This window comes from Salminus brasiliensis, chromosome 10, assembly GCF_030463535.1.
Source record: "Salminus brasiliensis chromosome 10, fSalBra1.hap2, whole genome shotgun sequence".
NCBI classification, from domain to species: Eukaryota; Metazoa; Chordata; class Actinopteri; order Characiformes; family Bryconidae; genus Salminus; species Salminus brasiliensis.
In genome coordinates, this window is record NC_132887.1 from 29,252,828 (window position 1) to 29,268,426 (window position 15,599).

At 43.0% G+C, this 15,599-nt stretch overlaps 1 protein-coding gene across 3 annotated transcripts in view; it reads right to left on the reverse strand.

Annotated features, from left to right (window-relative positions):
* The window catches only part of LOC140564354 (signal-induced proliferation-associated 1-like protein 1), a 69,518-nt gene that overhangs the window by 38,858 nt on the left and 15,061 nt on the right, over positions 1-15,599 (reverse strand). For all 3 annotated transcript variants that reach the window (XM_072689735.1, XM_072689733.1, XM_072689734.1), the window contains exon 2: positions 795-2,445. In XM_072689735.1, the coding sequence (XP_072545836.1) occupies positions 795-2,247 (1,453 nt within the window). In that variant the 5' untranslated portion in view covers positions 2,248-2,445. The remainder of the gene's footprint in view (positions 1-794; positions 2,446-15,599) is intronic.

A 15,599-nucleotide genomic window follows, 5' to 3' on the forward strand; every position in this document is an offset into this window, starting at 1 on the left:
CAGTCATGTCCCCTAGAGAAGACAAGTCCAGAAAGTCTCATACATACACTGTAAATAGTGGTTTATGCGTTCACACCCCCGCCCCGAAATAAAGAAATAAATAATAATCATCATCATAATAATAATAGTAATAATTATGTTGTAAAAATGCCATCTGTTGACATTTATTGGAATCATAAATTGTGCCATCATATTAATCTATTATACATAATAATAATAATAATAATAATAATAATAATAAGTTGTGAGCATGTTGTGGATATCGTCCATACTTCGAGGTCACTGGCCTGTACATTATAAACAGAGCATAATTAGTCCTGGTTCACTGGATTTAGTGCAGTGTGGGTTTTTTTTTGTTTTTTTTTAGTATTTGGGTATACAGCCATGTCCATAAGTATTTGGACAGCGACAATTTTTGTAATTTTGTTTTACACCAGTACAATACATTTAATTACAAGTACAATACAATGTAAATGAAGCAATCAAGATGTGACGTCCCTTCATTTTCACAGGCTCAAAAGTAACCGGACAACTCACTGATGAGCAGTTTCACAGCCAAGGTTTAAACAAATCTCGAGGGACTACAGACATTTTCTTAACATCGTCTCACATAGGCTTAAAAGCAATTGGACCGACTACAAATATAACATTTTTAATAGTTGAACGCAGATCATCTGTACTCAATGACTGCCTGAAGCCTGGGACCTGTGGACATCACCAAATAAAGAGTTTCCTGTATCATGATGTTATATCTCTGCCATGTAAATATTTTCACATATGATGAAAAGGCTTACCTCTAAGGTAGAAGAACCTTCTGTAGTAATACGCCCCGAGATCCACATGTTCAACAACATACTGCTTGTCCCGGTCATTGAGTAGGCTGGGTGCATCCTTGGGGCCTTCTACAACAGCAACCCCTGCATTGTTGCAGTGAGGGTTCACTGTAGGATCGTCACTCCCATGTACCCTAGAACTCCCACTGCCCGCCTCTCCAGGTAGAGAGAGTCCGAACTTGTGCCTGATGTCGCCTCCAGTTTCGGTGCGAAAGCAAGGACAACTCAGAACTAGGCCGTTGCCCTCGTCGTCAGCCGTATCAAAAGAGGGACTATCCCGAGCGTTCAGTTCCTCCTGGCTGCCACCGGGAGAACTGTAGGGGAGGCTGTGAGTTGAAGACAGAGTGGAGGTCGCTGAGGCAGAAAAGGCTGAGGCAGCGGAGGCACCGGACGTAGTGTTTTTGCGAATAGCTGCAGAGCTCTGTCTGTTCTGGATCACCTCATTCAGGTTAAACAGTGCACTCTGCACATCGTAGTGTGCAAAGCCTTTCTGGCACACCCAGGGCTTTAACGGAGGCTTGGAATCTTCAAGGCGCCCGTCCTCCGAATTGGAGCCCACCCTCGGAGAATCCACTTCTGCCCTCACGTTGCGAAGCTTCCTGAAAATGGACTCTCCCCCAGTCTCCGATTTGGACCGCCTCTTCGGCTGTTTGTCCCTCAGCCGATTGGAAGGTGGTCCATCTCTCACGTCCTCTCCTAAATCCGAACTAGCAGTCAGCAGTTCTGCCAGTCTTTCAGGGGCAGGACTACGCTGGTCTGGCTTCTCCGCTTGGTAGCTCATCAGCATCTCAAAGAAGCTGTTTCCGGAGATCGCAGATGACGAGATACCATGCTGATCAATGGACGAGGTGCTGCCATACTCCCGGTGCAGCGGGGACCACTTAGTCCCCACGGAGCTCCAGTCCTCCCCACTGTCCCCACTACCATCAAGCTCGCTAAGGGTCATGTCACTGTTGCTACGCTGTCGGATGCGCCTAGTACTCCTTTGCGAGGAGCCCCTGTGGTCGTCCACTGTGAGCAAGTGCGATTCTGTGGAGCTGCCAGAACTGGCTTGGTGCAACTTGCTCTGGAGGGTCCGGTGAATGCTGTGAAGCATGGTGGAATCCTCAGGGCTTAACAAGGTCCCATGTTTGGGGTGACCACCTGAGCCACCTCCAGGGTGGCTTGCGGTTTCACCGTCTGAACTGCCATGTCGCAAAGTTCCCCCATCTCTCCTAGGAGGCCAATCGGCGACCCGAGCCCGGACTCCCATTTTTGGCACTCCGAGCACGGCCCCTGTCTGATAAGGGTTCTCCGGCCGCAGACTGTGCGCCCCTCCATTGCTCAGGCGTATGGAGCGGGCGTAAAAGTCTTCAGAGGCATGGACTGCCCCCACCACAGGCCGATCAGAGGGCGAGTGTTTAAGGCTCGTCATGGTGACGCCTCACCAAGCGAGCGTCTTATGTATGGCACATTTTTGCAGATGGGGCAGAGACTGTAGGCTTCCATCCAACTGAGAGCAGCAAAAACCTCTTAATCCTTTGGTTCCAGTGCCTGCAGCTGTTAGCGCACTAGGTTTCAGGCCTGCACGGTGGTCTTTTAAAATGATGATGCCTCATCTTATTCCACACTCCTGCAACAGACAGAACAGGGTTAGAACTCCCAAACATGGAGCTTCCTCTAACAGTTTAAGCTGTCAAATAATAAAAAAAGAAAATAAATACACATTAATATTCAAAGTATGAATCTCGAATGACAAATCTTTCACAAATTCTCAGACCAATGGCTATTCAGCTAGGAAACGGGCTTAGATCTTACTGTTCAAACCGGAATCAGAACCACCGTTACAGTACGCCAGCGGTCACTGAGGCAGACTCTGCACCTTTGTGACCCTTGTTAAATCTGAAAGGATGAAGCTTGTTTTAGCCACTTAGCAACACCATAGCAACCATATGGGATACCATAGCAAACACCAAGCAACAGTACAGCAATCACCTCATAGTCTACCTCACAGTTCGGCTCTGGTTTAGTAACCTAGACTGAAGGGATAAGAATAATGTCTAAAGCTTAATAGATTAATAGACTCTTAGAATAGATTCTTTTGGAGGAAAACTTTAAAAAGAACATTAAAAAGAAACAAACTGCATAAGATCACAATACCTAAAATATCTAATCTCTTTAAAAACCACCGTAACAAAATAAAAATTTATATATATATATATATATATATATATATATATATATATATATATATATATATATATATATATATTTATATATAAAATACATGTGAAATACTGTGAGGCCTGCAGCAATTCCCCCCAGTGAGGTACATACAGGTATATGATATTTTCACAGTATGTGAAGTTTAAAGGGCGATATGGCACAAATACTATATCACGATATTGTTCATGTGTTTTTCACGATACACAATATTTATCACAATACATGTAAATCACAGGCTAAATACATCAGTAGTGACATATTCTAATAAACTACTAATTTATACTTAACACTGCTGCTCTTTATCTAATGAAACCAGTCTAGTTACACTGTTAGTAATGCAACCTGCAGCTGATCACGGGTTTATTAAGCACTAACAACATGCTCTATATGCTTAGAAAAGCTTGCAATCATGATTTTGAAATTAATCAAGATTCAATAAAATCTCGTCTAACTGCCCTTGGCCCTAACCAAGACCATTTAAAAGGATGTACACTACTCCGAGTATTGCCAAAAAGAGGGAGTAATATCTGACAGTTAAATAAATTACTGCTTAAGTACTGTGGTATCTGTGCTAAACCAAGCACTTTACAGAACCAACTGATGTTACATAGAGCTGTTTTATCCAATTTCATTCAGCAGAATGAAGTATTTCACTGCTGAAGCTCTCAGACCTTCCTCCTGGCTGTGCATATGGAAAAGACTGGGGTGTTCCAACCTAACGGATACATTTTTACATTTCAAGTCAAAAAAAGAATTCTCATTTTACGGCAGGGAAAAAAACAAAACAAAACAAAACAAAACAAAACACAGTAAGCCTCTTTCACTCTAGGCCTTTACAGAAATTGCAATCTTGCTTAAAATGCCATCTCTTAAAACATCAGACCTCAGGTGTGAGTTACTTTATCCAAAAACTGTCTACAGGATATTTCTGACTGGTATGGGTACCATACATTCAGGCTATTCCACTGAGCTGTAAGCATCAAGCATCAAGGTTACACAAACCGGTCTATATAGACGTATGAATAAATATATATGCATGTATGTATGTATGTATGTATGTATGTATCTCTGCATGCACTGCATGAAAGAAGTACATAAACAGTGTTGGTGAATTTGACTGGAGGACGTTTCCTCTGTTGGACAAGAGTTGGGTGGAACTACTCTGGAAGGTGGTGATCCCTCAAACCGATCAAAACTATGACCTTTTGCCAGCAGCTCCTTTCCAAACCCCGCCTCTTACGGACCAAAGTCTCTTTCGTGCGTGACAGACCACCAGTGAGCAACCCCCAAACTGAAGTCAAATTAATTCAACACATGGAACTAGAAAAGTGGGACACTGGTTTTGCTAGGTGGCTGCTATAGTGCAGCCACATGGCTATGCTCCTATGATATTTCAAGTGGCTGCTATGGTGTTGCAAGGTAGCTGCTATGGTGTTGCAAGGTAGCAGCTACAGTTTCTCAAGGAGATTGCTATAGTGTTGCTAAGAGGATGCTACATGGATGCTATGCTGTTGTTAAGTGGTTGCAAGATGGGTGCTTTAGTGTTGCAAGGTGACTGCTATGGTATTTTAGGTGGTTGCTCAGGTGTTGCCAAGAAGATTTCTGCGGTACCAAGGGGATATTAGCAGTGTTGGTCATCACTGTGACATAAAAAAGGTGCACAAAACATATGCATCCCATTTATTCCTATGGGGAAAAAATATTCTGTTAGGAAACCATACGTCCAATCAAAAAGCGGTATACAAACCCCAGCAGAAAAATGAGAATTAAAAAAAAAAAAAAAAAGGAAGCTGAAGAATTTTACACAGATTAAACTGGGGATCTGGAGGAGAGTCTCTCCCTCCTTCTTCTCTTCCTCCTCCTCCCTCTCACTCCCACGGTGGTGACTGAACATCTGAGCTGCTGATGCAGAGTGAAAGTAATTAGAGTTGTTACTGCAGAGTCTGTTGACTAATCTTACTTGACCAACAAATGCTGACATTGCTTGAATGATCTGGCATGATGAATGATCACAGCAACCTAGCCACACTGAAACACTGTAGCAAAGTCCACTTTCCTCAGCAGTTACTATAGTAACTCCTGGGTGAATGCATTCGCCTGTTTACACCGTGCATAAACATTTTTTTTTTTTTTTAATGTCTGGACCATTTCTGCATACGCTTTGACCTGATCCCTTTTCTACTTCCATTACTACCCTCTACAATATACTGTACACACTTGTACAAAATCCACAACACCACATACAGATACGCTTTCTGGACATAAGTACTGGGACACCATCAATGGCATGAATTGTTTCTTCCAAATTAAAAGGTATTCATCCTGCTGTTGTTGGAGTAACTGTCTCTACTGTCCAGGGACAGGTGTGAGATTTATAAGACAAGACAATCCTATTTACCATTTGTGATGAACACGGATGGAATCAGGATTCCGCTTGAAACACACACACGTTCCCAGAGCGGTGGGCAGCAATTGCTGCGGCGCCCAGGGAGCAGAGAGGTTGAAGGGCCTTGCTCAAGGGCCCAACAGTGGCAGCTTGCCTAGCCCGGGTATCGAACCCACAACCGGGTCATCAATCGCCTGGAGCTCTAACCTAGTTGCATTAAGCAACAAGAGTGTTCATAAGGTCAGGAGTCCTTAACTCATGCAAAAAGTATTGGGTGGAGCACAAACCATCATTCCAGAGAACACCGTTTCACTGCTCCACAGCTCAATGCTTGGGGGGGGCTTTATACCCCTCTAGTCCATGCCTGGCATTAGACATGGTGCCAACAGGTTCATGATTATCTGCTCCAGAGAGTCCTATTCTACTGGCAATACTTCTTTACAGGGACTAGACGAGGGACTAGACTAGACTAAAGTGCATTTGCTTTTTCACAGTCATATATCAAGCATAATTTTTTTTATCTATTTTTTTTTTACTTTTAAAAACATTGTGTCCCAATTTTATGATTATTAAAAATGAAATGTTGTTCCAATAAAATAAACGAGTCTCCATATTGGAGATACACACATTTTGTGTGCCAGCAGCCAGACATCACGGACATAGAAACCACATTCCATTCACATCAGTGTTGCATGTGGTCAATATACGTCTCTGACAGTATCTTGTTGGGGTTGTGTGTGGGTGTGTTTGCACCTGGCCTTTTGTGGAATGTTAAACCGGAATGAGATCCCATTACCAGAAAACACTCAATGCAGGTGTCAACAGCCTTTCTGTTTAACTCCAATCATCTGAAATCTCTCCCAGATTCAAAGTCCAACCTCTGCCAGAAAACAAAAACTTAGAAAAGGGAGATAGGGGAGTACAGCCTGTGGCCATGGGGCTGTTTACTTAACAACAATGCTGCTGCCAATCACTGTGTGACCTGAAATGGCCACACAGTCCTGATCACACAGAGAGGCTGAGTTTACTTGCATTTTACATTATTACATATTATTATATTTTTCGTTAAGCACAGCTGCAGTTCCGAAACGTGACTAACACAGCTTTGGCTCTTTACCAGTTTCTTTTTCACGGAATTTCTCATTCCACCTTAAATGGTGCAGAGGTTACAGGAACCAGGCTGTAACTATGGGAGAGTTTTTAGGTGGAAAGAGGTCAAATAAGATGATCTTTAGAACTTCAGCCTGGAGTGTGCGCCTAGTTTGTTTGCAGGGTCATAAATCACAAAGATAGTTGTACTGAGACCATATGTGAAGAGATGACCTCAAGTACCAGAAGCTGGGTTCGACAGCAGCAGAGCATTTCAGCAACGGAATGGGAGACGTTATTAGGGGTTCCTTAAAGCACACTTAGCAGGGCAGATTATGTTTGGTAAGACTCAGTGAGCCCTGCCATCTGTGCCAGCAGACCAATGTTGGGAATGTACTACATAGTGTGGGGAGGTGTGGTTGGTGTGGCACAACAGATAACACCACTACCGGCCAGTGAGCTACCACATCATGTGGGAAACTGGGGTTCGAGTCCTAGTCTGAGTGACTATGCTGCGCTACACCAATAAAAGTCCCTGGGTAAGTCTCCTAACACTACACTGGCCCTCCTCTGTAATATGAGTAACCTCGTAAGTCACTCTGGATAAGAGCGTCAGCTAAATACAGATAATGTAAATGTAAATGAGGACAATCAGCAGATGGATTTGATAATTAAAGCAGCATTATGCAAGAACTGGTATTTCTGCTCTTTGCTCCTAGCCCCTCCCCCCTTTTTGAACACACTGTACACATGCATTTGTTGACAAGCTTAAGGATACAGAAGTGAAAAAAAGCATGTGAACTAATGTTTGAGTATTTTTATGTCCTGGATACGTTGTTCTCATGAGGGGTTTTGTGCACCTCCACCGAAGTTACCAGCATTCCAGTCCCGGAGCGGGGATGACCGATAGCATTCCCCCTATTATAATAGGTCAGTGTCCCATCAAAATGATTTTGAAGCCGTTATTTTAAGGGTACAATTGCTACATTTTAAAGGAAAAGGAAAATAAATCCGTACCATAGAATTCAACCTCTGCATCTAACCCAGCCATGACAGGGAGCATGCCACCTCATCGCTTGGTGAGCAATTAGGGGGTTAATCCAAGGTGCCTTGATCAATGGCACCTTAGCCGTGAATGCCAAGAGAAGACAAGGCACTGTTCCTTCGCTCCCCTGCCTCCGCTTCCTGTCAGTCCAGGGGATCAAACCGGCAGTCATCTGGTCCCAAGTCCACTTCGCCAACCCCTAACAGTTGTCCTACCCGTCTCTGTTTGCCGGACTACCCCCTGGCTGATTGTAGGGTCAAATACAAGGCTGAACGTTCCATCCCGGATGCTCAAACTGCACTGGTGGGACTGTCCTGTAAGGGTTAATATATGCAAATCCAAATGACCGCCCCTTTGCGATTTTTGCACATGCAAGTCAACCCAGTTACTTCAGTGAAAGTCCCTCTCCTTTCGGGTTTACGTAACTAATTATGCTTGGCTAATAGCAGGTCTCAAGCTTCAAGCTGACTAGGACTTTGAACTTGCACTTGCAGCCTCTCTCAAGTCCCTTTTCCCAGAAAGCTGCGACACGCTCTCCTAATCAAAAACACTCTGCTGCAGTTTTCTGATATCAAAAGAAGCCCTGCACACATCAGAGCCAGCGGGGAAGTAACTGATGTGTGTGTGGAGCAGCGCTCGGGCTAAGTCAGCACACATGCACGCTCCCGAGTCATTAAGACCCTCCCTCAGAACAGCGGCAGCCGGGCTGTCATCAGATTAAGGCCTAAGCTGTCAGTGCGTCGCCTTCGGAAGCCTTCACGTTTGGCAGTGAGACGCAGCAGACATGATAGCAGCCAGGAATAATAAACATTGTGTGACCAATGATTGGGATAACAAGACCATCCACAACAGGCCACAAGCTTTAAAAGACTGAAAGCACTTGAAAGCAAGTCAATAAATAATGCCATAAAGAAATGTCATTAAAACAGCTGTGCCTGCCTCATCTGGAGTCATCGGAGTCAACCAAAGTATGCATGGGATTGATTATACGAGTATCGGAGGGAATACAAAGTTTGTACACATCCAGGAGACTAAGGGCAGCAACAAAAGCCACAACAGCAGCATGATCTGATCAGCATCTCTCTGGCTTTGGGGGACAAATCTGTCAAGATGCCAGCGTCCAGTAGAGCATTCCTCTCGCTGCACTTCTAATAGGATTCTGATCCGGTATTCTGTGCCCTTACAGAAGATTAAACAAACAGAGGCAAACAAACAAATACATAAACACGCGTAGTGGAATTACCCTGTGTTGCTAATCACAGATTCTCCACCACTTCACTAAATTTTACTTTGCAAAGTTCCAAAGCAGTGGGACCTACCCTAGTTTAAAGACGCCCTAGATGGGAAAACTACCTCTTGGCATAGTTGAACAACGAGAGTTTGATCCATTGAAGAGACACTGTAAACTTCAAGACTGTCTCTTCATTCAACAGAGCTATAAAAAGGAGCCTGTACTAACCAGGGTTCAGCCATGACAGATCCCACCAAGAAAACCATACATAAAGGGGTTAATATATGCAATCAAGTTGACTGTTCCCTTTTTTAGTTGGATGCATATTAAAGCATATCCTCTTCCTTAGGTTACTGTAGTTAATTATGCTTGGCTAATAGAAAGCTGCTAGCTGGTGGTAGTGGACTGTTATGGAACAGTCTGGCTCATGTTAATTACACCCCCAACATTACATGAGCCAGACTGTTCCGTAACAGTCCAGGGTTAGCAAAGCCCATCAGCCCCCAAGAGAAGCCCATCAGACCACTAGCAAAAGCCTCTCTACCACTAAAGCTGGGACACAGAAAATGACAAAGCCCACCTGGGGGGGATTATAGTGTTGCTGATATTCGCAAACAGTTCTCTCAGACAGTCTTTCTCCAGGATGCACATCACTACTAGACTCTGCTAGCTGCCATGGTCCAGAAAAGGGTAGCTGAAATTTGCTGAGAGGGGAAGCTTAAGCTGAAGAAGCTAATAGGTGCTACACTAAAAGCCAGAGGCACCTTTCGGAGAAGCCCAGTAATTAAACCGCCTCTCGTTAGAGCACAAGCTTTTGTTTCTAGCTAGAACAAAAGCGTTGTTTGTAGAAGCCCAATCAAGGAGAGCACACCTTGGGGAAAACGCAGCGGGTATGGGCTAAAAACTATTCCCGAGGTCAGTGGATCCCAAGTCTGATCCTGGAGGACCCCCTGCCCTGCACATTTTAGTGTTCACACTACTCCCAACACACCTGATCCGGCTAATCGTCTAATTAACAAGCCCTACCAGAGTTGGAGGTAGTTTGTTAGAGAGGGAAATCACTAAAATATGCAGGGCAGGGGGTCCTCCAGGACCAGAGTTGGGAACCACTGCCCAAAAAGGCAATCGGGTGGTCTTTTCATCTCACTGCACCAAGACAGCAACACTATACAGGCCCATGAATACTTAAGGGACTACTACTACTACTAATAATAATAATAAATAACTAAATAATAATAATAAAAAAAACCTACTCCAGTTACAGTTTAAAACAAAGCTATGCTCAGCTAAGCTAGGCTAGGCGCCTCCTCTGAGCTTCTGCAGTGCCGCAAACCAGCCAATAAAAGCTGCATGTTTTAATCCCCCCCACCATGAGCTCTTCATAAGATTTATAAAAGAAAAATGATTGTGTTTCATTCTGAGACAAAATAACAGGGTAAATAGGTTTGTAAAACGATATATGAGCATTTTCCCCCACAAACATCAAAACAACAAAAATAAAAAAAATAAAAAGATAAAAATAAATAAAAAGGTCAATGGCATCTTTAAAATGATTAAAATATCTGCACATTAGTCTGTTACACAATTACACAAAATACTATGGCTTCATAAAGATACTCATGCATTCAAAGTAGATTTTCTAGGTAAGACTAAGTGAGGAATTCCTTAGATACTGTAACCATGACATTTTTCTGGCCATGCTAGAGCATGATGTCTACTTATCTGCCAAATTGAACATATTGAAAGGTGCCCTAGAAGGGAAAACGACCTCTCGGCATAGTTGAATTATTAGAGTTTGGTGAACCTCAAACCCTGCTGTCTCTTCATTCAACAGAAAATCAGGGCCAATTCCAAAACCCTTCGCCAACCGAGGTGGGACTGTACTAACCAGGGTCCAGCCTTGGCAAATCCCACAATCAAAACTATACTTGGAAAAGGGTTAATATATGCAATCAAGTTGATTCACCTAAATTGCCCTTCCTTTAGTTGCTGGAGCTAATTATGCTTGGCTAATAGAAAGCCTCAAGCTGGCAGAACTTTGAACTTCTATTTATTTGCTGAATTGCACATATTGGGGGAAATACAGTAATTGTGTATTAATTACACAAACTTATACATACAGCTGTAGATGCAAATGGCCCTGAATTAAAGTCACTGAACCTCATGGTCCCTGTTTCACATTTCAAACCCACTGTGCCCTAGCACAGAGGCAAAGCAACAGAAACTGTGTCACATTCCAATTACTTACGGACTGTGCCGTACGACTGCTCACTGCAGTAGGCTGGAATTGACGTAGGGGTTTTAGAGGAGGAGTATTTACATCAGTGGTCATGAACACTCCTTTACCTTCCAGCAGGTTTCACCTCCAATCCAGATCAAATGCTGCTTGCGACAAGCAGTCATAACACGGAATTCATCAAAGGGAAAATCAAAGACCAAAAATAAATAAATAAACAAACAAATAAATAAAACTGGAAATTCCTACTCAGAAAGCTGGGATCGCAGTCTATGATGTGAACACTATGATGTGAAATTAGGATGGCATAGCAATAGTCCTTGCTGAGGTGTTTATTTACAGTGTGTTTATTAATGAACAATAATAAATAAATAAAGAAAGAAAATAAATAAATGGCCAAAAGTGACATGATTCACTGAAAAGGTTCAACTTCGGAGACGAGCTGGATATTGCCAGCAATGCATCACAACATGACTTTTGTTTTGTTGTTTTTGTTCATATTTATCATTACATTTGCTTTAAATGTGACTAAATAAGCCTTTGGGAATGATTATGGCTGAATTTATTAATGTTTATATTAATATATATAAAAATATGATGAATACCTAAAAAAACAATGCTGGAATAGCTTCTAACAACTACTAACGCTCAACTTCACAACTATTAATAATACAGGCCTTTACAGCAGGTACTAAAGGATGTACCGCATTTATGAAGACGACAGCAGGTGATTTACTAGTGAGTAAACTTTACTCTGTGCTTCTCAAGAGTTATACTGGAGTCAAATGCTTCCTTTAGATTCACTAAGGAACACTGAACTCACGGCCATGTTCATAAAACAAGTTGGGGACCAGCTTTGTGACATGATGCACCATCATGCTGGAAATAGCCAGCGGGTAAACCGTGGTCTCGAAGGGATTGTCAACTGCCATGAAGAGACGGACATTGAATTTCACAGCCTAACTGAGGATTGTGAAATTTCACCAATGCTGGATTGGTACTAACAGGCCCCCGAACCTCCACCTCCATCCACCATCCTGGATTGTTGACACAAGGCAACATGGTTGGGTCCATGGGTTCATGCTGTTGGCTCTGAATTCTGACCCTGCCATCTGTGTGCATCAGCAGAAATGAAGATCTCTCAGATCAGGCCAGCCTTACAGTCTGCAACTGTCCAGTTTTGGTGAGCCTGTGCCCACTGCAGCCTCAGCTTTCTGTTCTTGGCTGACAGAAGTAGAACCGGACATGGTTGTTTGCTAAGCATTCGGAGATGCTTTTCTTAATGAACCAGTCTGGTCATTCCTGGATGACCTCTCTATTACAAGGCTTCTGAAGTTGATCAGATTCAGGAGGGTGTCGATTAGGTTTGGAGCTGAACTCTGAGGGAGGGTGGATCTCCACTGGTTTCCACAGTGCTGCATGTGCTCCCAACCTCACCCCTCCTCCCACACCAGACTGACTTCATTAATATCCAAAATATCCAACATTCACCAGCTAGATTAGCCTGCTTACCAGAAACCGAGAGTAATGGGAAGAGAGAGACAGGGAGAGTTTTTTTGCCCTGGGAAGGTAGGGAGCATTTCTGCCCTAATGCTGACATGATTTCCAATATGGAGATCCTGCCTAATCCCCTGTTCTCCCTTGGTCATGCAGATTAGTAGTCGCCGAACGTGAAGCTGAAGAGGGCAGGGCGCCCATGGAAAGGTTAACTTCACGTAATCAGCTGGCCGTCCGCCCAGCATCTCAACGACGGCCAGCGGATTGATTAGGAGGCCGGCTACTGAGCAGCAGATGATCAGATCAGGATGGCTGCCTCTGGGGGCAGCGCTCTTGTGCTGTTGTTGCATCAGTCACAGAGGCGTACGTAATGCCCGAGCGTGGTACACTCGCAGGGTCCCAGGTGCTTTCGGCAGCATAATGAGGGGAATGTGCATGGGGTTGCCGGGCAACAAACATCATGGTGCCTCACAGGCCGAGGTACTAAAAGCAAAAGTGCAAAGTGCTACGTTTTCCCTGGACTCGGTTAGAGATTCACCAATAACAGCGGAGTGAGCTTCAGATATCCATTCTGTTATTATCTTTACAGGTGAGGTACGTACTTCTGAACACTGCTTTATCTCATGTAGAAATATGTATTTTACCTAAATGATATTTAAGTTGAGCAGTAATTGAGCAGGTAATCGGTTAAATGTGAGGAAAGGAAATATGAAAACCTTGTATCTCCCAAATACCAATTTTACAAGCAAATGGAAAGAAGGAAAAAAATATTATGTTCCAAGACATTTTGAAGCATTTCTATTGGTCCATTTCGAAAAAAAAAAAAGTAAATAAAAAATACAAATAAATAAGTAAACGAAAATATAATTTTAGATAAGGCAGCATGCAAACATCTAAGCACCTCTAGAAATCTGTGCTCTCCACTGTTACCCAGGTCTCAGACCTTACTTAACGTGTTAGGGCTATGGCTTGTTCTCGGCCATCGTTAGGAAAGGCAGGGTAACGCAAACTTCAAAGCTTATACATACTCTTAACTCTGGACTTCTTAAATCTTGCCCCAACAATCAGCATCCATGAGCTCCTCCAAGCAGCTGCCCAGCACTCTAAACAATAATCTAAATAATTGATCTCCAATAATTCGGGAGAAGACAATAAGACGACAGCAAAGCATCATCAAGTGGCTGTTTCCTCAGTTCGTAATGTAATTCAGAAAGCAGCTGTTAACAGGAACTCTGGAGATCCAGGCTGCGACCCAGAAAACCTTAAGAGAAAGGATTGCTGAGCAGGACTGCTGGAAAGGCAAACGTAAACTTTGTTTAACTGCAACAGATCTTCAGGAAGCTTTAGCAGACTAAAGCTGTTCTACGGTGCACAGACATCTTCACAAAGTTGACTCTAAGGGATGAAAAGCTTTCTTGTGTTTCCTTGCCACACAATTCAGCATCAGATGTTTTAAAGGAACATCTGAACAAGCTGTGGACTGATGAAGTTAAAACAGAACGTTCTGGCCACAATGACCAAAGATATGTGTAGAGAGAAAAACAGGTTCTTGGCAACATTCAGACACCAGTTTGCAGTTTCACTGAATAATCTGTGTGTGTGTGTGTGTATGTGTGTGTGTGTTTTCTCGGTCTCACTGTAATGAAATGTACTGGAGTACTGAAACACAGGTACCCTGAACACCCAAGTAATGGTGTGAGAATGTTGTGAGGCTCTGTAGCACTTTTATAATGTAAATCATATATTTTTTTTAATATATAATTAAATTAAACCAATAACCTTCATTTTTTAGTCATCTTTGATGAATTAAAAAAAATGCATCAAACTGAGACACCACTTTACTCTACTGTATCCCACTTTATCCTGACTGGTTTGAGCAGTCCACCTGCCAATACAAATAAATAATAACTAAATAAATAAGTTAGTATCTGGGGAAGAATTTAAATCTATAAAAGCCACCAGGTTCTCAAGGGCTCTATAAGAGAGTATAAGGAGTTTAATACACTAAAGCCTTTTGATTAGGGATGCACCAATCCGATACTAGGACCGGATATTGGTCTGGATATTTTGTCCCAAACAAAATTTGCTTGGATTGGGTATTGGATATTTAGGCCCATTCACGTGACCGATCTACTCACTGAACCAGAGAGCAATTCAAATCCCACATCACCATTTTTAAAAGCCACACCTTTGCAGTTTCTGCCGTTTTTTTCAGTGATGGAGAGAGACCAGAGCTGAACTGTCCGGTTGGAGACTTGCACCTGTAATGGTGGACAGCTGAGAGCGAGGGGGGGAGGGGGGAAATGACATCACTACCACAGCTGAACTACCACAGAATTTCAGAATACAATTCCTGCACCCAGACAACACTGTGCCGAGGTCCAGCACAATGATTCATTTTAGTGACCAATAAACAGCATTTTTCATTTGCTATAGTTTGTTTTACAAATTTAATAATGTATTGAAATGTACTCAATCCTGATGCTCTACGCATCTCCCACATGGTAAAGTATATGGTTTATTAATTCAACAATGGCATTGGATCAGTATAGAGTATCGTCAGTATAGAAAATGTATGTATCATATAGGCACAGAAAAAGACAGACCGGTGCGTCCCAAATTTTTAAGCGTGTTTTCTTTTCACAAGTATAGCGGGTTGGGCTGGATAACATCCGGAACCAAACCACAGACGCACTCCAAAAACCCACGTGCAATCTCTTCAGAAAGGACAGCTCCAGTTTAGCTGGGCAGCCTGAGTTGTGTGTGTGTCCGAAGCTAAAAGCAGCTCTTTAAAATACAAAGAGGGCTTTGTTTAATCCAGGCTTGCCTATTTAGAGTAGTTAATGATGCTTTTGGTCAGAGAATGCACGTGTGTGTGTGAGAGATAGTGGGAAGAAAATAGCGAGAATCACTGCATTCACAGTGTGGACATTGAACTAGGCTTTGCTGGTGTCTGGATTTTGTGTTCAGCGTTATGCAAGATCTCAAACATCAGCATGAAAGTATTACATAGTGAATCAATATGAAGCTCAGAACAATGGATTAGTGTGTCTGTTTTCTAACAGTGCGGACAGGAA